The sequence below is a fragment of the Carassius carassius genome, chromosome 22, assembly GCF_963082965.1.
Source record: "Carassius carassius chromosome 22, fCarCar2.1, whole genome shotgun sequence".
In the NCBI taxonomy this organism is placed as follows: domain Eukaryota; kingdom Metazoa; phylum Chordata; class Actinopteri; order Cypriniformes; family Cyprinidae; genus Carassius; species Carassius carassius.
This window is the reverse complement of record NC_081776.1, coordinates 7,619,768-7,646,517: the sequence shown is the minus strand read 5'-3', so window position 1 is coordinate 7,646,517 and position 26,750 is coordinate 7,619,768. Positions and strand designations below refer to the sequence as shown.

At 36.3% G+C, this 26,750-nt stretch overlaps 1 protein-coding gene across 1 annotated transcript; it reads right to left on the bottom strand.

Moving 5' to 3' along the window:
* Positions 1-8,402: 8,402 nt before the first annotated feature.
* LOC132098838 (muskelin-like) lies at positions 8,403-25,314 on the bottom strand. The gene is made up of 18 exons (XM_059505058.1): positions 25,199-25,314; positions 23,725-23,794; positions 23,041-23,183; positions 22,701-22,789; positions 22,212-22,321; positions 21,697-21,889; positions 18,235-18,312; positions 18,004-18,069; positions 17,401-17,513; positions 16,237-16,449; positions 15,892-16,113; positions 15,455-15,584; positions 12,979-13,126; positions 12,102-12,216; positions 11,627-11,766; positions 10,977-11,079; positions 10,730-10,784; positions 8,403-10,597 (listed from the first exon to the last, which is right to left on the bottom strand). The coding sequence occupies exons 1-18, from the start codon at positions 25,309-25,311 to the stop codon at positions 10,476-10,478; spliced, it is 2,223 nt and encodes a 740-aa protein (XP_059361041.1). The 5' UTR covers positions 25,312-25,314; the 3' UTR covers positions 8,403-10,475.
* Between the last annotated feature and the right edge of the window lie 1,436 nt (positions 25,315-26,750).

The following is a 26,750-nucleotide window of genomic DNA, read 5'->3' as shown; positions in this document are numbered from 1 at the left end:
ATGTCAAAAATATTACAATATAAATAAAGATGTTAATATAATGATAACAAAAGATCCTGTTACCCAACAGGTTTCTCACATCTTCACTGACACTCATCACATCATCATACTCCTCCTGAACTCTCTCTGATCAAGAATGACAGAAAAACATGTCATATAATTTCAGGAATCCCTTTTCCTTTAAGTGACTTGAACAAATGTCTAATACTCATCTAAACATGCAAAGGGTGATAAAAATGTATTTCTGTGCATCTCACCTGTTACCCCTCGAGAGCTCTGTCTATTAATGATGACATCATCATAATGCTCAGGTGTGTCCACTACAAATGAAAATATCAGTCAAAATTAAATATGTAAGCAAAAAAAATATATATATTTAAAATATTATCTGTAATGATCTTGATTTCAGAGTAATATTATTTTAAAAAGTTGATAAAATCGTAAACACCTTTTTTTGATATCAGAGTTGTGTCTCGTCATGACATCATCATAAGTCTCAGGTGTGTCTTCTACAAATTCACACATTCATTACATATAGAACAAATTTTTAATATCTATCTTAAATATACTGTAATATTTTTAATTTAAAAGTATATTATATGCTGTTGTAGAATAAGAGAGTGACACCTGTCTCACGATCTGGCTTCAGTCCATCAGTGATGACATCATCATAGTATCCCAGTGTGATTTCCTTCACCATCTCTTCTGCATCAACACACAATATGTTCAGATACAAAAGCCAAAATATGTTCTTGTTGCAGATCTTGAGATTGAGAATTTATTAAACATTTGGTGTTGAGTAATTTGATCAATTTAAAAGGTCACCGACCTTTTAGGCCACTGTTGCTGGTGACATCATCATAATATCTCACTCTTTTGCTAAAAAAGAAGAGCAGACTGTTAATATATAAGTAAACAGCAATTTTTGGTCTGTATTGAGCAAGGTTATAATCGTTAACGAAAACGAAACAAAAAACGAAAACTAGGTGGGAAAAAACATTGTCGTTAATGACATAAAAATAAAAACGAGGCATTACAAAAAAACGATAACTAAAACTGTCATGTGTGTTTGGCAAAACTAACTAAAATAAAATAAAATTATAGATTAAATGTCCTTAGTTTTCGTCTTTGTTAATGTATTTCATAGAGCAAATAACGTTCAGCTGCATTTCCTTTCCCTGCGTCTCTCACTCACACGTCTCTCTCTCACACATACATACATACATACATACATACATACACGCACACACACACACAGCCCCTCCCTCCGTGTACACCGTCGCTGTGTCTGAAATCGCTCACTCATTCACTAATTCCTATATAGTGTGGCAGTTGAGTTCACTATATCAGGAAGGAGTGAACAAATAAATAAGTGAATGGATTCGGACAGTGACGTACTGCGCGTGAGACTTGGAGCTGTTGTAAAAACATTGCCATATGTACTTTTTATTACATGTACCTAATTTTAGAAAATAATACTAATAGCAATAATACTCAAAATTACTTTATATTGCAGTTATACATACCTCCCCGTCAGCTTTGTGGTTTCATCGATGGTATATAAATAATCTATGTTGTTGCCCAGATGTTGAATGTCAGCTTTATGCTGATTACACAGTAATTTATACATCGGCTAAGTCATCTGCTAAGGTTGCGGCAGTTTTAAATAAACAAATGGAAAGGATATCTATATGGCTCCAGGAAAATCTTCTTACTCTGAATGTTAGGAAAACTGTCTTTATGTGCTTTTCTAATACAAAGCAAAAAGAAAAAGTAATAATTCGAGTAAATAAAGAAATAGAGGAAATAGATGAGCTTAATTTTTTAGGTACTGTTTTAGAGTCACAACTTTAATTTGATAAACATATAAAAAAGCTATCAAAAATGGTAAGGAGTAACCTAAACTGTTTTAGACTTATTAGAAAATATATCTCAAATGAGGCAGCTCATCTTTTTATGCATGCAATGATCTTGTCCTGCATCTCATACTGTTTTAGGTAAATTGATAAAGAGACCGGATGATACAAGTAGAATTACTAGGAGTTAGGCAGGTGGGAATTGTAGGAAACATTTTTGTAGAACTACACAAGGGCAAAGAGGCTTTTCTATTGAGGGCTCCAAACTCTGGAACCTGTTGCCAAATGAGTTTAAGGCAACATTTGAAATAAAGTCCTTTACATTGAAGGTAAAGCGGTGGTTTAAAATAAACCAGAATTGCACACATATTTAAATGTAAGAATTTTTGTATGTATAAGTGTAATGTAAAGTTTTTTTTTCTTATATGTATAAATCAGGGAGGTATTTGAATGTCTGTAAGGGAAATATTGTGGTAGTTTTATTCTATGAGTAGTAGGTTTAATTATTTTGTATGCATTTTTATATGCATTTAGCAGACGCTTTTATCCAAAGCGACTTACAGTGCTTTCAGGCTAACAGTTTTTACCTATCATGTGTTCCCGTGGAATCGAACCCCCAACCTTTATAGCGCAAATGTTCTATTGAGCTACAGGAACAATAATTGTTTATTATTTAATTTTGTTCTGTTGTTTGTAGATCTGGGATTCTTTGACTCTTTGCCATTGCCCTCAACAGTTCAGATGAAAAATAAGCAGTCACCACCAGTGTTTTTTAAATCGCTTTCTATGAAATATAGTGTCTTTCTATTCATATTCTATTAACAATTTGGCAGAAACAGGTGTAATGGGCATAATTTACAAAATACCAGCCATCAGTGTGAAAGCCTCGGGGTGCTAGTGACTAAACACATGCTCTCGGGTGAGAGACTTTGATAGAATAAAGGGTCCAATTCCAAACTTTGTTTATACAATATTGTGTATTTTCTTAGTTAAATTCTGTCTTTCCCTTACAGAATTGAGATGTGTGGGTTTAGTTCAAAATTCTTCTTTAAATAGAAAGCTGCTCATAGACATCTGGGGGGTATTCAAAAAGCAGGTTATGTGACATACCTGGGTCTGTTTGAGGATAAGCGAGCAGATAACCTCAGCTTTCGGTTCCGAAATCGGAGGTTACTTTCAGGGTATGCAAGTAACCATAGTAACTAGCTCTCTGAAGATAACCTGCTCCGGAGCAGGTTATGTTCCAGGGTTAGTTCACTTCAGTGCTATCAGAGCAAAAGGTCCTGTTTTTACTCCCGGGGATAGACTCCTGTGTCCTGACAACTCCTAAATAACTTTCAAGGACACACGCATGCATTTATCTCACAGTAAAAGAGAGAATTCAGGCAACATGGGCAAGATTATGCAAATATTATTCTGATGGTTCAGAGACACCATGCAGAATGTCTGACGTGTCAACCCTGTGTTCAGTCTGCTGCATTCTTATGTGTCATGATGCCTGTACTCCTCTGCCATTTTAAGCTTTGTGTTTTAATGTACAGACACACACACACACACACACACACACTGACCACCTGTGCCTCTGAGAGTTCAGTCTCTCCATTTATCATTACTCCAGGAAAACTGTTAAAGACTTTCCCATGTGGGAGTATGACATGCTGGTGAAGTCTTGAAGGGAAAAACATGTAAATCAGTTTTGGTAGGTTAATTTTGTGAAGAAGTAATAAAAATAAAATACAGCTGCTGCACCTGTAATACTCAAAAAAAGGACCAAAACAAATAATAAAACAATTTCTTTGCCCAGTTTTCTCTATGCTGTGAACCTAAATATGAATTAAATTAAATTAAATTAATAATCTAGATTAAAATACCTTATTTTTTTTAATGCTTAGAACAAAACAAAATGTAAATAACCTATAATAATAATAATAATATATTAAATTAATACCTAAACTATTTCTGTACCTATGCACATTATTATATCTATATACTATATCATATGTTCATTCATATGTTTTTAAAAGTGTTTTTATTTTAATTTAATTAGATTTATTTTGTTTTCATGTATATGTGCCTTTGGTTCTTTCATTTTAGAAGCTTTGTCATGTTTTAATTTTTTTCTGTTTGGTTCAGCTTATAAAATAATAACCCTAATTAAACATTTTATTTACAATGCAAAAAAAAAGATGTTAAGGAGTTAAGGATGTGCTTAAATGTTCTACTTGAACATTTCTCATATTTATTATTAGCATTAATTGCATCGATATAATGTGATATAAATAAGCTGAATTAGCTCATTTACAGTTGAGCATTCAAGCACCTCTTAAACGGTTCGTTATTTTAGAACTTTTTAAATATTTTCGTGTTAAGAAAAAACATTTCCTTGTTAATGTTTATAAGGGCTTACTGTTTTTGAAACCATATAAAAATAAAAATCCATTTATGTTAAACACCTGCCAGCTAACAAAGAACGTTTTCAGAAATTTTGCCAATGTTAGTGTATCTTAATATTAATAGAAACTTAAATAGAATGTCTGATCACAAATCTTTAGCACAAAAGCATTATTTGCATTGTTTATGGAACATTTTATTTCTGAAACATTTTGTTGTATCTTTTTTTACCTAAAACATTCAGAGAATATTCAAACAGTCCCATAATGTTTGCAAAATTATAAAACGGAATGTTTTCTCAACTTTCACACTCGGAAAAAAAACCCGGTTTATTATAACTAACATTTCTATAACTAACAACGTTAACAAAACGTTCTTAACATATTTTTGTTGGCTGGGTTGTCTTTGTAACATTTTTGCCCTGAGTCCTTTTAGATAAATGAACAAAAACTGTTGTAGAAATCCTATATTTTTTTATTAAAAAGAGACAGTGCTCATTTATCAACAGTAAAATACTGTAAATAAGCCAGAGTAAGCCCCAAAGGCTAATTTTCATCTGTTGCCCCTTGCCAGATTTTAAAAAGGCAACCTAAAAATCTAAAATACAGTAGATTATCACACATAAACATATAATAACATTTACAAGTAACCACAAATGACAATAATGGCAGTATCATAAAGGGGATTTTTTTTTACACTATTACAAATATGACTTGCTTTTAACAATTTCTTTAATTTATATGTTAAATAATTTGTACTACTCCTTAATTCAGTTTGTAGAGTATTCCAATAATTAATGGCTCTAACTGAGAAGACTGACTGTCCAAATGTTGCACGCCTAAACTGTACAACACAGTCTCCTCTAGTTGCTCTTGAAACTCTTGTAATTATTATCCCTCTGCATTACAAACTGGAATAGTGGGGGAGGTGCATAACCATTTAAAATCTTAAAAATCAACTAAGCATCAAGCAAATGTTTATTATTAAAACTCAGTGCTTGTGACTAACTCGTAAAACAATATATAATATGTGGAAAAAAATCACAGTGTGCATGCAGAGTTTGCTGCTTCTATTGTTAAGCATGGTCTTATATGCCTGAAGTTAGCCAAATTAAATGTAATAATTCTGGCTACCTTTTTTGCATGCTTTTAAAATGTCAGTTGGGAATCAAAAATTGTTTTGATTAACTTCTCATATAAATTCATATTTGAATGCACATCAGATACTAATCTGTTCAGCATGTACTGTAGTTATCTGTTCTGCAAATATAACGGTGGCAGAAAATCCTGGTAGAGCTCTTAGTACAGCATCTGTGCCTCTCAACATTTCTGTCAGCTGTTTTTCTGAAATTACAAACAGTGCCACAATTACAGATGAAGTGTGCGTCTCAGACTCAAGAGGGATGTGAGGGAGGACTGTTATTCTTTAATTATTCAGACATCAGACTGATGGTCATTAGAAAAGTGCTCCTGTTTTGTTTAGCCAACCTTGTAAAAAGCATCATAAGCATGTTTGAGTCTCCTCTGTCTCAGTCAGTCTTTTCTAAAAGGTCTAAATAATTGTTTGAAATTGCATTCAGTCTCTTATGTCACCAAGGCTGCAAAAATACTGACATTTTTTTGTCCCCCACAATCATAGGGAGGGGGTAAACGGAGTATGTGCATATCTTATTCAAAGTAATTCGTACAATACAATATAATACATCTTTATTAATCCCCAAGAGGCAATTAAGGAACAAAATAAAACTTTATGAATGCCACAATAATAGCAATATAATAGCAATACAAACATAACTTTGTTTTCCATTTATTACACAACACTCCTGGCCACAAAAATGCCCCTTTAAATTAAAGATTTGTACTGTTTATACAAAGCTGGATTGACAAATGTCATTTTCACAAACTTTTCACTACCATGAAAGTATGAAATAATTTAGTTTTTGAAAAAAAGTATCTCGTGTCCACCAAGGCTGCATTTATTTGATCAAAAATACAGCAAAAACAGTATAATTGTGAAATATTATTACAATTTACAAAATAACAGTTTCTATTTATTAAAATTCTAACAATGAGTTGTTAGAATTCTAATAATATTTATTTCAAATTAAAATGATTTTAATTTAATTGTCAAATAATTTAATGCTGTCATGGCAAAGCTGAAATTTCATTAGCCAAAAAGTGTTTCATGGTTTCCGTAAAAAAAAGATTAAGCAGCAGTAACTTTTCAACATCAATAATAATAATAACTATTATTAATAATTTAGCTTTACCATCATATGAATAAATAACATTTTTAAATATATTAAAATAGAAAACAGTTATTTAACACAAAAGAGAAAGAGTTCAATGACAGCTGAATCGTCCCTAGAGACAACCTGCTGAATGAGGACATACCTGATGAAGAAGACACACACTTGTAATGGAACCGGATGAGCTGTCAGCAGAGAGAAACCTGCTGCTATCATAACGGTGGATTGTGACAGAATCTAGAGAAAGCGGAGACTGACATAAAGACTATCAAACATTAAATGGTTTCATTTGGTGCCTGGATGTACATGCTTTAAGAAATTCGATAAATACTAAGTTTGTGCTAGAAATAAAAGTTTCAAGTTTTGTATGTCATATGGGAAAGAGAAAATTCTGTAAATGGAACGTCGATGCACAATCTATGGCATTTCTTTGTGCCTCAACTTTTTTTCCCAAAACCAATAGTTTTTTAATAAACAATTTGATGAGCATAAAATATACAACAAAAATGTGTTTAAACATCCCATTTTTAATTTAAAACCAAATGAAAAAATAATAATAATTTAGATTTTCCACTGCAATGCATTTTAGGGACTGCTTTTTTAGAATTTGGCAAAAATAAGGCATCAATTGCACTGCCTTTGCATTAGGAGTGTGCTTTATAGTGCCTTAAAATGTTATCAAGCAAAGTTAAGTTTAAGTTTCACATGAAACATCTCTCCAAAGTGATTTATTCAGGATTCAAGTTAAAAGTTTCTAGTCAGTGAATTTCCATGATATTTTCATGAACTTTCCAATCAAAGTTACAAATAGTTGTTTCTACCAAAGTGAGCATAAATTCTATTATTACTATAAAAATTTCCATCACGTTTCCCATGATTTTTTGAGACCTAGAAAAAACATCTAGGACAGTGGGAACCTTGTATTATTTCCTGAGAGGAATTATAACTGTTGTTCTTGTATGCAATGCTTATTTTTATGCGTCTTCCACAATTTGTTTGTTTTTTGTTTAGGGAAAATTAACTCTCAGGCACCAAATTATGCTTTGACCAATGGAAAATTCATCCTGGTAAATTAAGACGTCAAAAAATTTTCTTTGTGTTCCATCTGCGTCTCTGTGTTGGTAAAGGTTTTCATTCTCATCAACCTGAAACATGACACTAAATCCAACACAACTCACTTACATTCTTTAAGTTTAGTTACAGATATAAAACGTGTCACAGGTTAATGTCATTGTCTTTAATAAGAATTTTCAGTTTAGTGCATTGATCACCCTTTTCTTTATGGATCATTAAAAGGTCCCTAAATTGTCAACACTTTAGAGCGTTATAAACGTGCAAACAAACAACTTTGGCAACATCTCCAAGATTATTCAAGAATCCTACCTATACAAATGCTGTTAATTCAGGATGCTTTCAAAAATAATGTCAAATACATTTTATTTATCAATTAACTTCTATTAACTAAATCAAATCAACATTTAGTGTGACCAACCTTTGATTTTAAAACGGCATTTGTCCTAGGTACACTTGCGCATAGATTTCAGGTAGCTCACAAGGAACAGGAACAGTTCTTCTAGATTTAATCAGCCTCAGTTTTTTCTGATTCTTCATGTCATTCCAAACAGAATAGATGTTGATCTCTGAGTGGAGCACTGGCTGTTGTCAGGCTCCTTGTGCAAACAAAAATCTCACTGGATTATTTCAATTAATGGCAAAAAGAATGTTTGGAAATGTAAACGATGATTTTGAAATGATGAAATGATTTTTCCTACTGACACACTACAGCAAAAATAAATCAATAAAATAATTGGTTTAAAAGCATTGTTTTTTGGGTTGGGGAAATTACTAATGGGCTAAAAATGCTGAAAGTTTTTATAGGTCTATGCTAAAGGAAGACCGAGACAATATTTAAGAAAACTTGAACAAAATACAATCTTTATTCTTTATGTACATTACATACAATGCAGTTCTTTAATGGGTTCTACACATTCATGAGAGCCACAGTGTAGTGCTGACACCTCAATGTGCCCTCGCTCAAGAGCAGAGATGAGGATTTCCAAGAGAGAGGAAAAGAGAAAGTCATTTCATCTCTGACACTGCAGAAATGTACACCAAAAGCAAGAAAACGTATTTGGCATAAGTCTCCGGTTTTAAGTGTTGATCCTCTCATGTATCCTTGATTTCATTGTTTTCTTTCTGACATAAAAACACTGCTAGAGCTACGAAAGGCAAAGTAAGCCCTGGATTCCAAATCATTTAGACCCAAATTGCGTTCAAGCCAGGAAAGAAATAAAGAGCACTGAATCTTATAAATTACCAACTGGCCAATCACAAAGAAGTCAAACTTCCACACTCCAGTGCGCCGTAAGTGTTTCTCCACAGAATGAAATCTCAGATAATACTGAGTTTAGGGAATTGAGATATGACACTTGGGAGGACACAATCAGCAGGGTGAAGCATAATGTACTGTCCCATGGTTCTTTGAGCCTTTGGTTTCTGCGTGGGTGAAGCAAAAACTACAGCAAATTTAACAGCGATCTAATTACAGAAACTTTTTTTTTTTTTTTTTTTTTTGGAAGGGGAAAACTTGCTACTCGTGCACAGGGAGACAAATAACAAAAACAACTGCTGTTAAACTAGCACTGCACAAATAGAGGCCAAGTTATCCTGATGTATGGATGAACTATATGGAAGACTATCTATCATCCAGCACACTTTCATCTGTCCAGAACTGGAAACAACCCGGAAGCTCATACGGAATGAAGGGCACATATAGACGTCTCTATGACACCATAGAGAGAAAAAGAACATGATATATGACATTCAGGGCTCAAGTTCACCATGAAACAATAATAATAATAATAATAATATTAATAATAAATAGTGAGGGGTCTCTTCTGTCTTCGGTGGTCCCAATAAGACTACTTTGAGTCGGTAAGTTACCAGTAAACTGAACAGTCTGTGAAACAAAGCAGGATGAACTAGACTATACGGAGTTCTAAAAGCAGCCATAACCTGAAGTAAACAGCAATCTACACTTCAAAAATTCAAATCATCCATATCTTCGGTTTGTCTAAGTGCAGCAAAGTGTTCGCTCATCCATTCTCTAATGGATGCAAGTGAAATGATATGTTATAATGTACAGAGTGTTGCCATGAATTATCATGTGCTACTAATATTTGCGTTCCTACACACAGTGGAAAACAGTTCTTGTGTACCTAAATGTGTGCAATACACCTCAAACATGCCACTATAGCAATCTAACCTTTTAAAATTTGTGGATGAGAATTTATGAAATCGGGTGTTTCATCACTATTAAAGAGTCAAAGAAAGCACTAATGTCATGGCAGCATCCAATAGCAGCAGCAGGTTTAGATGGAAGCCAGTATTCAAAACCAGTATTGAGAGAGAACAGAATATATCTACTAGAGTGAGAAAACTGACTCTAGAGGGCACTCTGATCTTTGCCTTCAGGCTCCACTGGCTCAGCGCACATATGTTTGTCCATAAAAATGTTATTTAAAATATAAAGGCAACCCATGTTGATCACACAGTTCATAAATCAAAACCACCCCTTTATGATGTAAGCTGTTTGGATTTTTAACTCAAATATATTTCAACCTGTATGAAAGAAAATTGAAATGATAAAACTGAAACAGATTTGAAACTAAGCAGGTTTGTTAAAAAATAATAATAATAATTCAGTGCGCAATTTGGCAGATATGCATATTTAGACCTAATTCTGACACCTTTTTAAAAATCAAAAACAAAAACATCACAACCCTGGCAAACCAGAGTAAAGAAAAAATTATATTTCTGCATTTTAAATAAGTCTCAGGGACATTTAAGTGCCATTGCTTCTGTAAGAGAAAACACAGTAGGTGGGCACGGCACACCTCGGGTGAAAAATGTAGAAAAATAACTTCTGTTTTGGGTTGGAGGAGTCTAAAGAGGGGTGTGGTCTATTGTGTAGGGCGTGGCTACAGGGTGATGAGGTCAACAAGGTTACCCTTGGGTGGTGTCATATTGTCTGGGAAGAAATTGACAAGCATGTCGAACAGCTGTGTGCGCTGGGCATACGTCTGATCCACATCTGAAAAGCCTGTCATGAAAAAGATCTGTATTAAGTATCAAAGCACTAATGAATATATTCTGGCAGACTCTGTGCTGATTTTCAGCAGTAGTAAAAGAACGTGATTGGAGGACAATTGTGTTCATCAAAAAGAGCGCTCACCTAGAGGAATGAAGTCTGAGCTGGATTTGAACAGAGCAGAGGGCAAGAGCTGGAACTACAAGAAACAAACACACAAAAAGCACATTTTACTTGTGAAATATGTAATGGGCCTAGTCAGACTCAAGCATTTACACAATACTTTTAAAACTCATTAAATTCACAAACTTTTGAAAAAGCTAATTGTTTAAAGGTTTGTTATCTACAAGCTTAATCGTACAATTTAACCATTTCTTATCAGGGTCCTGACCTCTTTTGTCTCATCGGGGTCGGTGTGGTCCACGGTAAGAGACAGATCATTCTGTAGATATTTAAGTGCATTCAAGGGCTCGGTCTGAGCCTTCTCCTCAAACCTGCAAACACACATAAGAATTTAAACATGTTTAAATGTGCCTTTAAAACTCTGCAATAGTAAATGTAATAACGACAAATGAGGACCAATTTTATTTTTTCCTAGGAACACTACTGTTTCATTAAGTAACCAAAATTGGCCACCAGATGGCACAAAGTGAGCAGAAATCGCATGCACCAATGTATAACTACTGCTGTAATTTAATCACTAACTGCAGAGCTGCAAGACACTGCAATTACAGAACAATACACATGCGTCCTAATGGTTTACATTCAGATCAGAGATCACAACAGGATCAGACAAAGATCATGTTCTTAATATTAACACTGGACAAACTATTTAACATGGAACAGATATCTAAACATTTTCCTAGCGCCATTAGGAAACGAAGAGCACCTGACAGTTTTCTTTGGCTTCAGACAGAGAGAGAGCAGACTATGCAATTCAGTAAACATTATTCTTTAGCACAATTTCCTAATGAAGAACTGTGAGGTCAGACTATTGAGTCCGTGAACAGCTTTCACATTTATATAAAAGTATATTTGTACCTGTATTTGCGAATGAGGTATTTGCAGTGTCGAAGCAGATATTCTTTGGAAGGGCGGCACAGCTTTAGAGACCAGAAATCATCCAATCTCATTTTGGGTGAGCTTGACTTCCCTGGGTTTCCACCGAAAAGGTAATGCACCTGTGTACCATATCATCTTATCAATCCCCTGCTAATTGCTTTGATTAATCAGTACAGCAATTAAGGAAATGGGTGTTTTATCAGCTCAAGCTGTCAAAGTGCCAGAGGTTAATATAAATTATATTTAAAATGTCTCTACAAACGTTCACAGGTTACAACCTTGTAATTTGAAAGTTGTCACATATGGTCATTTGAATTCAGTTCGTGATATATAATCAATGTCTTCTTTAAAAAGGTAAAGATACCCAACAGACCAGATACTTCTGAATTAAAACAGGATATTTAACCAAACAAGAAAGAAGAAATGGGTATAGAAGTGAAATGACCTACATTACCTTGTGCAACTCATCATAGACTAACTGATGAGCAAAACGAGGACAAGGTTCTTCTTCTTGTAGAGCCTTTGTGGTGTTTTCTTTCACGGCCTGGTCATTCTTATAAACGCATGACCTGCACACAAACATACTGTCTATTACACCAAACTGTGCATACTGTCCTAGAAAAGTGTACACATATGCACAAACCCAATTCAAGTCATATAAACAAAATGACAAACCAGTGCACCAGATTCAAAGGAAACGGTGACAGAATTTTTTCAGAAACTGTAAGTCAACTGCTTCAATTAGCATACAGAACAAAGGGATTTTTTTTCTACACCAGTTTAAATGCAACGCACATTTACACACACACACACACACACACACACACACACACACACGAGCGGCCAGACCCACATGCAAGCAGAGAACATTCTGTTCCCGTTTGATGGTCTCCAACCCCCTTTCTGAAGGTTAGGCGGGCCTTTGAAATACAATTCAATACAAATACAATTTTGCTCTCGCTATATTCAATTGTGTCAATGCACATGCAAGCAGAGAACAATTTATGTAATTTATGTGTTTTTTGTATGATACATTTACAGACATCATATATGCATCATTCAATACTATGGCTATTCAATGCACTGAAAATAGAACATACACTGCAGGAATGAAAGAACATGTTTTTTTCCATCACAACTGAAGATTTTATTCTTTTCCAGCAGTGTATGGCAATCTAAAGCCTCCGGAATTAAGCGTTGGAAGGCACTTTGTGGATTACTGATTCAGGGTGTCCTCAGGGCCACAGTGTATAAACACAGGTCTAGTGTACTTATTAGTATTCAACGTGCACTGCTGTACAGATGAAGAGCGTGTCCAAGAACTCACGCACCAGTTGTTGCGTGCAATGTCATAGATCCAGAAGGAGTTGCGTACATTCTCCTCGCGTTTGTCTTTGTCTTTGCTGAGCCCTGATAGAACGTGGATCTCATTGAGCTCTGGGTCAATGGTGGCACGCTGAGTGAATCCCGTCATTGGTACTGCAACACAAACACAGACTTAAACTTAGATCATTAAGAAAAGGTGTAAACAGTTTAAAGTTTCATGATGAAGCAGCTTGGTGTAGTCATTTGTGTAAAAAAACAAACAAAAAAAAAACATGCAAATCACCTCTATTTTTTTCTATGGTTTCAGCCAAACTCAACAAATGTTCTACCAATAGTAGAAAATTAACCTTTTTGCCTCACCTGGAAATGGTGAATGAATTTCCCAAATTTGCATTATTTTTTATTTTCAAATCGGCCATGAAGTTTTGCATTATTTCTAGATCACATTAATATGACTACAGATATAATATGAAATATTTAAGCATTAATGTCTAATGAGGTTTTAAAATATTTGATTAATAATATATTTATATAATAACAAATAAAAATATTAATCATTTTACATTGCTATAAATCTAGCATTAGCAAGTGAATTTACAGAATTTGCCTTATTGTTGATTTTAAATCATATTAAAATAATATATTATTTTAGCATTATTAATATAACGGTTTTATTTTGTTGTATTTCTCCATGGTATCTAGTCTCTTCAAAAAAAAAAATTCCAGTTTCAACCCAAATAAAACATTTTAGCAAATAGTTGTGAAATAAGCAGGATGATGTCCCAGGACAGTGTTTGAATCTCTAGATTGGTTTCACACTGCCAACTGGTCTGTAATTCCAAAATTTTGTTTTGTTTTTATGCTCATTAAAACATCAGCCCGGTTTGGAACTACATGCTAAATGATTTTTGGGGGGTGAACTATTCTTTAAGGCCTGGTTGTGGGCTCAATGCCTCCTTTCCTTCCTGGTAAATTGTGTTTTGTTCAGTCTTATTTTTGTCTCTCTCTGCTGCCTTCTTGCTCTTGTTCTCTTTCTGTCACCCCCTGTCCTCGTCGCACACACTTCTCTCTCTAACACGATAACAGAGAGAACACAGAGGTCTTTTTATACTCTCTCATTGCATAAAGTCACCCATTGAGATTTTACACAATCTGTTTATGGGAACAGGAAGTGTGTCACAGGCCTGTGTCTGCACAGTCTCTCACAGGCTTCACAGAGCTCTCACACTCGTTTACCTTCTGCGTCTTTCCTCTCTGTTAACTGGCTGTTTGATTTGGTATCTTCCTCCGATCTTGACACTATATCATGCTATAATTACTGATTATAGAGAAAGCGAAGAGAAATTTGGGAGACATTATGTGGGTGTGCACACATTATGAGCCGTCTGCACACCAAATTCTTTTCCATGCTGATCAGACGTTTTACAGAGTCTGCTTTGTTAGAAGTCTTGATTGTGCATGCAAGTTTAATTTGTATGTGTGTGTGTGTGTGTAGCTAACATGAGTAATCCAACTCCCTTAATCAAACGAGCACCACAAGTGCGAGGGCATTAAGTATTTTCTAATAACTCATTCAGTAAGGGGAAAAAACAGCTCTTATTTTCAAGAAGAGAGGGAACTGTGCCCTATTCAAGGACCCGACTATCACAAAGAATTGGGTAAGTAACCACCTAGCAACTACACAAAATCCCATTTAGCATAGGGCTGTGCAATTAATCGCTTGCGATTGTCATTCGCATCTCGTCAGAAAAGCTGGTTCCGTGATTAGTAAATCTCCATCACCTGCTTTCAGATGGAGCAGCATTTACTACACAAAGCCATACGCGTTTACTGACGAGATGCTAGCAATACCCCAGAAACCACCTTTAACACCCTAGAATAGTGCCTGTGAGACTAGCATTTTCAAAAGAAAAAAACGAGTTTTACATAACTAGAGTCATCTAAAGCTGCACATTTCTAATCTGCCAAAGAGGACTTTAAATATTAAAATGTATATTTTATGCCGAGTCTTCAGAGGACTTTATGTTGATGAAAGGCAGAGTGCGTGTTCTTTGTAGAGCAACATGTAACCTCAAAAACCTTGTCTCCCTGTACAGGAATTTGCTGCATTATTCACCCATCATCAGGACACTTAATTCTCATGAGAAACGTTCATCACTTTCACCCAGACCAGCAGATCTGTATATATCAGTATCAAGAAGATGACGTCAAGTTGATTTAGCTGTTGAACAGTAGGACTGCAAATGATCACATGTTCACATCAGCTGCATGTAACAGGCCACAGCAGTGACATAATCCCCACCTGATTCAACCCTATTTCTGAACATGATGTCACCTTCACGCTCAAGATTCCTCTGCTCTCCTTTTAAGGAGCGTCTTCTCAGGGCACGGCTTTGTAAGAGCCATTGTTACAGTACGACAAAAAAATAAACCAAATCGCCAGTATTTTCACAAATCTACAGCTTGCTAATGACATCATACCCATGCCTGAGTCTTTCTTGGTGCCATCTGAGATGATCTCCACATGGTCTCCATCAACGTCATAACTGAAGAAATCATTCAAGTAAGTTTTGGACCTCTGACCTCCGAAAACATACAAGCAGCGATTTCTCTGTGGGAGAGAAAAGAAAAAATATCACATCAAATTTGTTAAAACCACCCATAAATTCCATTAAACACTTTAATTCCAATACATACCAATGAATGAAAAAAAAAACATTTTTGAAATTAACTTTATTCTTATTGTGAAATCTCATTTGTGTGTGTGTGTGTGTGTGTGTGTGTGTGTGTGTGTATATATAAATATTTTACTTTAACAAAATAATACAGAAAAAAAAAATTATATATATATTATATATATATATATACTCTGAGTTGCAGCTCAAAGCGCTTTATGAGTCGTTACTAAGGAGACAGACCATGTGGAAGAGCATGCAGTGTCCGATGCGGGACTGGATGTCCTCTGGCCCAGCGTTACACGAGTCTTCTCTGAGCAAACTCCAGCTGCCAGCTTGACAGTGATACGCATAAAGCCCGCTGAACTGAGGTTCTGACGTCCTGCCGTCATCCACACTGCCGTTATACGTCAGAATTCGGCCACCAAAAGTGTAGATCATGTGCTTCTCAGAGTCCATGCACATCTGAGAGAGATAAAGAAAACCTGAGAGATACTGAACTGTTCATCATAAATCTGTAAAAGGGAGACTCCTGGTGGTATGTGGGCATATATCCTGAATACAGGTAGCGTAATTTAAAATGCGTACCTGGTGGTCGAAAACGAGTTTGGGTCCTCCATCAGCGGACGTGTCTTCGCTAAGAAGAGTCCATGTGTTAGCGTCAATGTCATAGCAGTAGAAGTCACTCTTCAGTGACTTGCTGTTTCTGACAGAGGAGTCCAGATAACGGCCCAGCGTGTAGATCTGCCTCCGCTGAGAGTCGATGCACATCTTGTGACACGAACGAGCACTGGGACCATTCTAAAAGAAATATATCACACAACCTTTATAGTTTTCACCTCTTACCTGCCTACCTATAGATCAACTCATACATAGAGCACACAAAAATAAAAATAAGTTTTCAAAATGGCATATTAAATGATTTCCTCAAGTTATACAAAACCTTTTCAGTTTTTAATCAGTCTCTCAGAGAATAAAGTTGTTTTTAGAAGCTTTATTCTCTGAGGTTTTTTTAAGGTACCAGGACACGATAATGGGCGTTCAGAGGAAGAACTAGTCACAGGAATATCCAGTCTACTCTTTTATATCATCAACGTTTAAGACAGGGTTATCCTGAATAAAGGAGACAAATGGGCATGATCCTGACTAATGCTCATCCATGCATTACAGCCAGTCACTTTCAGCTCTGATTTAATGCATTCCATATTACTTGGTATGTTGATCATGAAAATAATAAAATCATATGAACAAATGTACAATAAAAAATAATTATATTATTCCTGAAGTAAGAGTGGGAGCGAGAGCAAAACAAAGTCTACCATAAATCATTGGTTCCTTAAACTTGCAAAGGAAGTAGACTGCCAGCCGCCAGGCAGCCAACTACTGGCAGATCATGTGACCTACCAGAATGAGACCACTGGCAGGTCACAGTCAGGGATTGAACCCCTACTGAGATTTATGCAGATTTAAGCAACCAAAGAGATCTCAATTATAACTTCCGTCAGCACTATTGTCATTCTACATATTTTCCATTACAATCATTTCATTCTCTTCCTCATTCACAGGAACATTCATTCAACTACAACTATGAGTCAAAAATAGTAACCTACAGATTTAAGAGTTTACATCACTCAGTGAACTCTGCACAGAAAGCACAGTGAAGTATGTGAAACTCGATGACATGATTGAAACATCTAGCAGATTTTTGTTCCATTCAGCGGAGTAATAATTGAAAGAAAATCCCTCTTATACCTCCTTCTCTGTATCCCTGGAGATACAGGCCCATTGGTTCTCCTTCACACTGTATGCCCAGAAATCAGCCAAGTCCTGCGTTCCATCCCAGCCACCAAAAAGATACACAGTTTCTGCCGAACAAAGAGGTGAATACAAAAAAAAAAAAAAACAGAGAAAGCAATGGTGAGTGGGTGAGGTGTTTTACACCTTTGAAAGAAACTCAATATGGAATCGAAAGATGAAACCGATTATGTTGTTTTTAAAGCTGTTTTACATCATCAAATTCTTGAAAAGCAGCCTTGTGCTATGGTTGAAAGGCTGATGTCACCATGGTGATAAGCAGAGACAGTTGTTTGAGCTATTGAGCGCGAGCTGAGCTGTAGAGCGGGTTACTTGAGGTCATTTTAAAAGCCCAGGGCCACATGAGGGCTGCGAGATCGATTCTTCCTCTAACAACAAGCTCACAGATTCACACACACATTTAAAACAGCACTTAACTCACAACAGTGGAGCTAAATGCAGACTTAGCATGCATTCCATTACAAGTAAGACAGGACAAGCTTAACAGTGCTGCGATAACCGACCAATCAGAAACTTTGCATTATCTAACATAAAAAGTACCTGTCTGAACATCAATGACCATCTGATGACCTCCTCTCATGCCCGGCCTGTTATCATCACTGTCACCTATTAAAAAAATAAAATAAAAAAAACGAGAAAGAACAGAAGTGAACTTAAAGTTGTGTGTATCAGGAGCAAGAAACTGAATATCAATACAGTCCTGAAGTCATTTAATACAGCAGACATGTATTCCCTGGAGTCACTTCTGTGTTCTGTGGGCTGCTGTCGTACCTTTGTTACATTTGGGGACGATCTGACTCCAGCGTGGCTTATAATCCTGCTGGCTGATGTACTGATTAAACAAACCATCTGGAAGAGAACAGATAGAGAGTCAAGTGTGCACTTTAATTTGCTAATGCATGCTCTCTGAGCGGGAAACAATCCAAGTGTACATTAGGTTCTAATTACTGTAAATTTACACTGTGACCAATAAAAAGAACGTGCAATAACATGAAATGCAATTGCGAACATTTTTAAAGGTCAAGTGTGTAAAATCCTATCCCATCCTAATATAAAAATCTGTAAACACAGTATTTGCTCTTCACTAGCCTGACAGCACAAGACTGGATCGACTATTTGTTTTGTCTGTAGATCAGATTTAAACATGGTAACATGTTACTGTGTGTTCGTGGCGATTTGCATAAAATTGACTTAAGTCAGTTCATTCTGTGGACATATATGCAATAGCTGCTATTCCACTGTCAGGCCAGTGCGAGCTAGTGCTTTAAACAGGCCGGGCAGGGCTAATAGCCTCGGACCTGTAGCACCAAGGTCAAAATAGCGCTGCGTTTCCACAGTCGGGCCTGAAGCTCTGCTGTGCTTCGCTAAAATCTCAGAATCAACGTCACACAACCCCATCATTTCACCAACTAAGAGAGGTTATCAGAAAACGAATAAGAAATAAGACACTGGAACTAGCGCGATCACAAAACAAACACTCAAACATTAAATATTTAAATCCAAAAGCTTTGATGTTTTACTATAATAAGTGATCCATTGATCATAATTAATTTATCAGGACTGAAAATTAGTCACACAGAAATAAAGCATTATGAACATAGCCTGCTTATTCAGTCGATTCAGTTTCTGTTTATTTGTAGTCACAGTAGCCTATATACATCACATTTAGAAATAATGATAGTTTCTATATTTTTATAAAAGTTCCCGAACAAAAAACATTTTTATATATTTATGACATAGGCTACATGAAGCTAAACTCTCGAGACTAGACTCATGACAGATAAAATGTTACTAAATAAATACACGATTGTGATATAGCTGATGTCCAATTTCTTCAAGTGGCTGCATTTACCATTTTACTATCGTGCCTAGCGTGCATTATCTTTTGCATCACTTATAAATATTTCTGCCTTGTATGGTGATAATAATCCACATCGGATCAAGATTCAAACACTCGCTGCGAGAAACTCCACTTCTGTTCATAACCACTCCTCTAGCCCCAGCTGGCCCGCTTTTGGCCCGACAGTGGAAATGCGGCTATTGTCTCTGAGCAGCTATTTAGGGCATAAATAACCAACTCCTATCTACTTGAACGGGAGAAGACTGATATCTCTAAGATCACTCGCCAAGGTCACAATAAAACAACATATTTTAGGCCAATTAAACCTAGCATCAACTTTTGATCTTTAGGGATTACAGATTGGTTCTTTTTACTAGAAGGCGGGAATTCCTGCTCTAGAGAGACCATACTGAGTGCTGCACTTCCTCTTATTTGTTGTAATCAACTGTCAGTTCTGGTGAAAAGATCAGGAGAGGCATTAAAAACTACTAGAAGCCAAGAGCACAGAGACTCACAACCTCCAGTGATTCAAATAGCGGTCAATGAGTCCTACACTGATGTTGGTAGCATTACCCATTCTCAAATTAACCAAACTATTCAAAGGTTACTTTAAATTTAAACAGCATTTGTGCAGATGTCTTCCTTTAAGCTTGAATGTTTTGAGGACACACATTCTGCAGGTTGAATCATAACCAGTAGGGCTGGGATAAACGATTATTTTTGAAACGATTAATCTAGCGATTATTTTTTCGATGCATCGATTAATCTAACGATTAATTTTTCCAGACCGATTCAATTTCGATTATCTCCCCATTAATTGACTACTAACAATTTATACATGTTGATTTACATATCTGAATGAAAAAAACATGAATTCCTTAACATTGCAATATATGTTTATTGCTCGTAAATTACAAAATAAAAGACTGACTAAGAATGCATTACTTTGCACTTGTATAGAGATAGCATTCAATAAAACCTTGAAGCCTTGAAAACACACAGCTTACTGAAACAAGCTTACTGAACACATAGGGCCTAGCTTACTGAAAAAAAGTTCTTCTTTCAGATGAAAATAACAACAACTTGGTGTCTAGCATTCAATAAAAAAGTTCACCCAAAATACTTGTTTAGAGCAATTGAAAGAATTCAGTAACCAATGTGAACTTTAGGGCTTTAAGCTAATACAGAGAGTGCTTTTCCAAAAAATAAAAAATAAAAATTAACAGTGGGAGCCAGCAGCCTGTCATGGAGAAAAAAAAAATCTCCGAATGCTCCACGTGAAACTTTGGCGTTCCGCCCTTTTTCTATCGTGTCTAATGATTTTGGTTACTATTCACGAGGGGGGGGGGAGAGAGCGCGCTCGTGTAGTTTGAACACTGTGAGTGAAACTGCGCGTGAAACGTAGGTGTTTCGCCCTTTTTCTATCGTGTTTAATGATTTTGATTAATATGCACAAGAGAGAGAGAGCAAGAAGCGCTCGTGTTGTTTGAAGACTGTGAGTGTGCGCGCAGCCGGGGCTCTCTCTCGTACGCGCCCTGTCACTGTCACTCACCGATCAAATAAGGCTTTGACAGCCACCAAAAAAAAGATCAATGCAGAAAAACCCCTGGATTGGTTATATAACGTTGGACAGAATGTTGATCCGGCCATCACGTATATTCAGCGCACATAAGGTAAACGTTTTGCAAACGTTTTTTAGAGAAATAAAAACAGGTCGACGAATCGATGAACATATTTTGCGTCGACGTCATCGATGACCTCGACGCGTTGTCCCAGCCCTAATAACCAGGTGAACTTTTTAAGTTGCACACCACTGACATATGACCAACACTGTTATGGAAACTACAGCTCTCACCTGTGTTTGTGTGAAACCACACACAAGTTTGTGTCAAAATCAGCACATTGGTACTTTTTTTTTTTTTTTGACTCATGTTATTTAAAATGAATGGGACGATCTTGGTCATTTTAATTAAATTCATAGTTCCTCATTTTTTTTACCTGCACCCTTCAGGCAACAGGCAAATATTAACTCAGGTGGGAGTATGTGAAAAACAAGTTTCGCAAAGAATATTGACTATTCAAATAGTGAGAATACGAGGAACTAAAGCTTTGAGTCATTTATTTTGGACTACATACCGCTGTATAATAATACAATTGTGCCATAATGCTGCAAATTTATCAAAATCAGTGAGAGCGGTGTATTTTAATAAGAATTTTTTGGAGAGGACTGCATTTTTTTTTTTACATAAAATGTCAACAAGGATGTACTTGCTTGCACCATAACATGATTATAATCCAGAACCATTCTGTTGCCTACAGTGAACCAACATGCCTACATTCCCTACTTAATGAATGTGGCACAGATCCATATGATGAATCACAGTGTGAGGTACCTCTCACGGCTTTGTCTATGAGCTCCTCGCAGGCGTCAAAGTCTCCTCTGAGGACCAGCCGCTCATGGAGGTGTGTGAGCATGGGGTGCTCGAGAGCGATCCGTGTTTTCTTCTGCAGGGACTCGAAGGCTTCTGTGTAGTTGTGCTGCCGGAAGTGTTTCAGGCACAGGCGGATGGCCTCCTGTTCACGGTACTGTCGAGAAAAAAACAAACCGCTTTAGCTGTAACGTGCCATCAATCCATCCTTAATATTGCATATTCTGAAATAAGCATTTTCTATAATGCAGCATTAAACTTTTTAATTATTTTAAGATATATATACATACATATATAGTTTTATATCAAACTTGCCACCCATTTTTAGATTCATAATATCATGTCACTGTGTATCATTGCATACAAATGGAGAAAGAAAGAAAATCCTAAAATGGTTATTTTCATTTTGGGGTGAATTATGGACATTTTTTGTGCGATTCATCCTCAGAGATGGATGTGGATGTTTGGACACAACTCACCTTACTGTACCAGTTAAGGCAGGGCTGGACAACGTCTGGATCTTCTATGCCGTGTAACTCAATATACCAGATGCTGAAGTTAAAGCTGGGGCCCCATGACATCAGAGGCACTGTACATAACCAAACACACACAGACACAGCATCAAGAGAGGACATTCATACATATGTTGACAAACTGCAGATACACTGTATAAAAAAAAAAAAAAAACAAGGAGAGATTATTTCAAATGTTCTATTCTCAACCGACTCTCAGAGATTTCAATGTCTGAAAGAGACAACATGAGACTTTACAAGAGAAAAATGTCTGGTCAAAAGAGTTCAGCGGTCATACAAGCACTTGTTTGTTCTGTCAAAGACTTGCAGAGTCATTCAATCACTCACTCAACTCTTTGTCTTCCTCTGAAATCATGTGATGACTGATCTTTCCCCTAAATGTGTCAGCACATGAGTTCACCAGGTCTTTAGCTCGCTCTTTCCGTAAACACTCACCTATTTTAATGAACCTGCAGGGAAACATCTGCTCATCGATCTTGTGCTTTAGCGTGAATGTCTCCTTGTTGAAGTCATTCTTAAGGCCACTAGGATTAGATGAGAAAGACAGTCAGTGACCTCATCACATCACAAGAAGCCATTTCCCCAAACATAACTCACATTGCAAGAGACACTATAAGCCATTTACTAAAATGTTTGTGTTCTAAAGTCCTCTTACTAAGTTTAGTCACCTGCTGTCAAGATGGCCTAAAAGCTAAGAGTCTATGAAGCTTATCTGACAAAGATTAGCCTGTAGGCAGACTGTAATCACAAACTAACATCTTCTCTCAAGTCTCACCTAGACAAGAGTTCTGTCATGTTTTCTTCGCTCATGCCTCCGAACACCTTGAACTTCTTCAGGTTACACACGTGGGTTTTCTCATATTTGCCATAGGTGATGCTCAGAACGATAGCTGGTCTCTCCAGTTTTAAGATCAAGTACTGAGTAGTAGAAAGAAGAAAAAAAAGAGTTACTACAAAGCAGTTCAAATCCGAAATCTTCTAGATCACAAATATCAAAACATATGATGATCATTTGATGATTTAAAACATGTAGAGAGGTCATTTCGCAGAACAAATAATCTGAAAATCTGTATAAAAAGAGTTATTTTATTGTCAATGATAAACTATAATGTTTTTTATTAATGTTATGTTAATGTAATGTTCTCATGTTAATTTTAGATTTTTTTAAATAATTATGCTGTTTTTGTCTTTTTTTTTTTCTTTTTTCAAATGTTTATGTATTTCTTATACATTTTTTATTGCAGTTTTAGCTTTATCTATTTTTGTACCATAAACTAAAAGAAAATGAGAATTGATGCCCTGGCAACTAGCTGAAATACAATAAATTAACTTTTTCACTTATTTTTCCCAAGTACCATTTTTATGGTTTCAGTTTTTTGTTTTTGTTAACAATAATAACCCTGATATAGGAACTATTTTCCAGCTCAGGTCAACACTGAAAGACATGAACATAATTTACCTGAGGAGGGTAGTTGCTCTCAGATGACCACCTGGAAGACTGATCGCTAGGTTTGTCCACTAAAATATTCCTGCAAGCAAACAAAATAAGAAAGAATTAAAAGCATAATGCACCACACAAATTCTCTACAACTCCCCCCGCCCTCTTTTCCTTGCAAGCATGATGAAATGTTGTTTTGATCTTCCATAAAATTATGCTGTCACCATGAAAGCACAAGTATCCAGTGGTGATGCACACTTAAAAAACGAATGCATACACAAAATGTGACTTGTTTATACAATCATGCCTGCAATTGGATTATGCTGGTTATGCCAAGTCCAACACAGTTCAGCTTGCTAGTTCATAAAGCATTTAAGTTTGATGTGAAGAGCAAAAACGAAACTGGCAAGGGTACACAGGTGTCACAACAATAATGTTTCATCACTGATTAATGCATGAACATATGCACTGTTTATGTCAGTCTACAGCACATTTTCCTCCAGCTGTCATATCTAACACAAAGATTACAAAGAAGGGATGCAAATTTGTAATATATGATCCATTTTGCATGACACAAATTGGATGGATATTTTAGGTTAGACCGCAATAACCAGTCAGCTCATTGGTTGTGTTTCAAAACTCAGTGAGCGACCGCTGTCTTGATAGGCAGCACACTTGTTCCGAAACTCTGCTACTTCGTGCCTTGCTACATAGCTAGAAATAACAGCATATTAAGTACAAATGCTCCTCTGTTAAATACATTTAGGCAAGGAAGTATTGTTACATCATATCGTAGATCAACAGTAACAGATAAAAGAGGGGATAAAAATAGTCTGCGACTCTCACAGTGTCATATTCCAACAGTTTAGCATTAGCCGCCATAGAATCTTTAAGCATTTATGTATTTTAAAACAATACGTGTAGTCTATTTATATTGTATTCCGAGCGGATTTTTTAAAATAAATACTGCTTTCAGCGATTTATTTAACGTTACTTAAATAACAGTTCACTCTAACGTTAGTAAACTAGCAGTGTAGCTAACCGGCTACATACTACACGTCAATTACACGTCAATTATATTTTAAGTGTAAACGCAGTGCAGGAAGACACCTGTGCATCTTAGCAATCTATGCAACATCTGTGCATTTTAGACGTGTTAACTGTGTAAACTAATATGGGCTGCTTCGTACTAGCCTAACCTAGCACGCTAACGCGAGTAACATCTGCACATTTCCACAAATTTAACGTTATAGCCGTTTGCCCACTTCCGCACATCCAGATGCACATTAATATCGAACTTAAATGAGTAAATTTAATTGTTTGCAGTTTATACATTTACGACTGCTTTATGTATATGTTCCCGTCTGCCTGTAGCCCGGCCCGTTTGTTAGATAAAGCCATGGATTTGGTTAATATTACAGAGTTATATACGTTGCATGTATATTTAAGAGCATATATAGAGTCTTAACGTCAGTGTTTAATGTGCGTTACTCACTCGGGTAAATATGTAGAGGAGTAGGAGCTCCATTTATAAACAGTGTAGGAGAGCACTCTGCTGTCAGGAGCCACCGCCATCTTGATGCACGAGCCACACTCACACACGCGCATATACATACATTACATGTATACATATTCACACTCATACAAACAGAGAGAAAAAAAGACGCGATCTTAAAGTGGACCAGGACTACAGCATTATGGGAATAATAATAAATAAATAAATGCTCATATATAACGTGTATAATAAAGGGATTTATTCAATGCAATCTGATAACATGGTGTTTTTGTATTAAAATTTATTGTGTGTTTTATACCCCCCCACCCCCCCCCAAAAAATAAAGTAAAGTAAATATCCAATAGCTCTGGTAATTCAACTGGTGTGAAATGGTGCATTGAACAATTCATTTTACAAGAAACAGGGCTTAAAAACACACACATTCTGTAGGCTGCTGTAAACTATAGGAAAACTTTTCCCCTCTTCCTCATAACCTAAATATTTTCATAGAACCTTGAACTAATACTTTAAATAAATCATCCAGCAATGGCTGAACTATTTATCATTATGTCAATGTCAATGTCACCTTTATTTATATAGCGCTTTAAACAAAATACATTGCGTCAAAGCAACTGAACAACATTCATTAGGAAAACAGTGTCAATAATGCAAAAATGATAGTTAAAGGCAGTTCATCATTGGATTCAGTTATGTCATCTCTGTTCAGTTAAATAGTGTCTGTGCATTTATTTGCAATCAAGTCAACGATATCGCTGTAGATGAAGTGTCCCCAACTAAGCAAGCCAGAGGCGACAGCGGCAAGGAACCGAAACTCCATCGGTGACAGAATGGAGAAAAAAACCTTGGGAGAAACCAGGCTCAGTTGGGGGGCCAGTTCTCCTCTGACCAGACGAAACCAGTAGTTCAATTCCAGGCTGCAGCAAAGTCAGATTGTGCAGAAGAATCATCTGTTTCCTGTGGTCTTGTCCTGGTGCTCCTCTGAGACAAGGTCTTTACAGGGGATCTGTATCTGGGGCTCTAGTTGTCCTGGTCTCCGCTGTCTTTCAGGGATGTAGAGGTCCTTTCTAGGTGCTGATCCAGCATCTGGTCTGGATACGTACTGGATCCGGGTGACTGCAGTGACCCTCTGATCTGGACACAGACTGGATCTGGTGGCCACGGTGACCTCGGAACAAGAGAGAAACAGACAAATATTAGCGTAGATGCCATTCTTCTAATGATGTAGCAAGTACATAGGTTGTTATGGGAAGTGTTTCCGGTTCCGGTTTACCTAATTAATGCAGCCTAAAAATCCTTTAACGGATTTGGATAATAAAAGCATATTAGTATGTTATGTGTATGCCAGGTTAAAGAGATGGGTCTTTAATCTAGATTTAAACTGCAAGAGTGTGTCTGCCTCCCGAACAATGTTAGGTAGGTTATTCCAGAGTTTGGGCGCCAAATAGGAAAAGGATCTGCCGCCTGCAGTTGATTTTGATATTCAAAGTATTATCAAATTGCCTGAGTTTTGAGAACGTAGCGGACGTAGAGG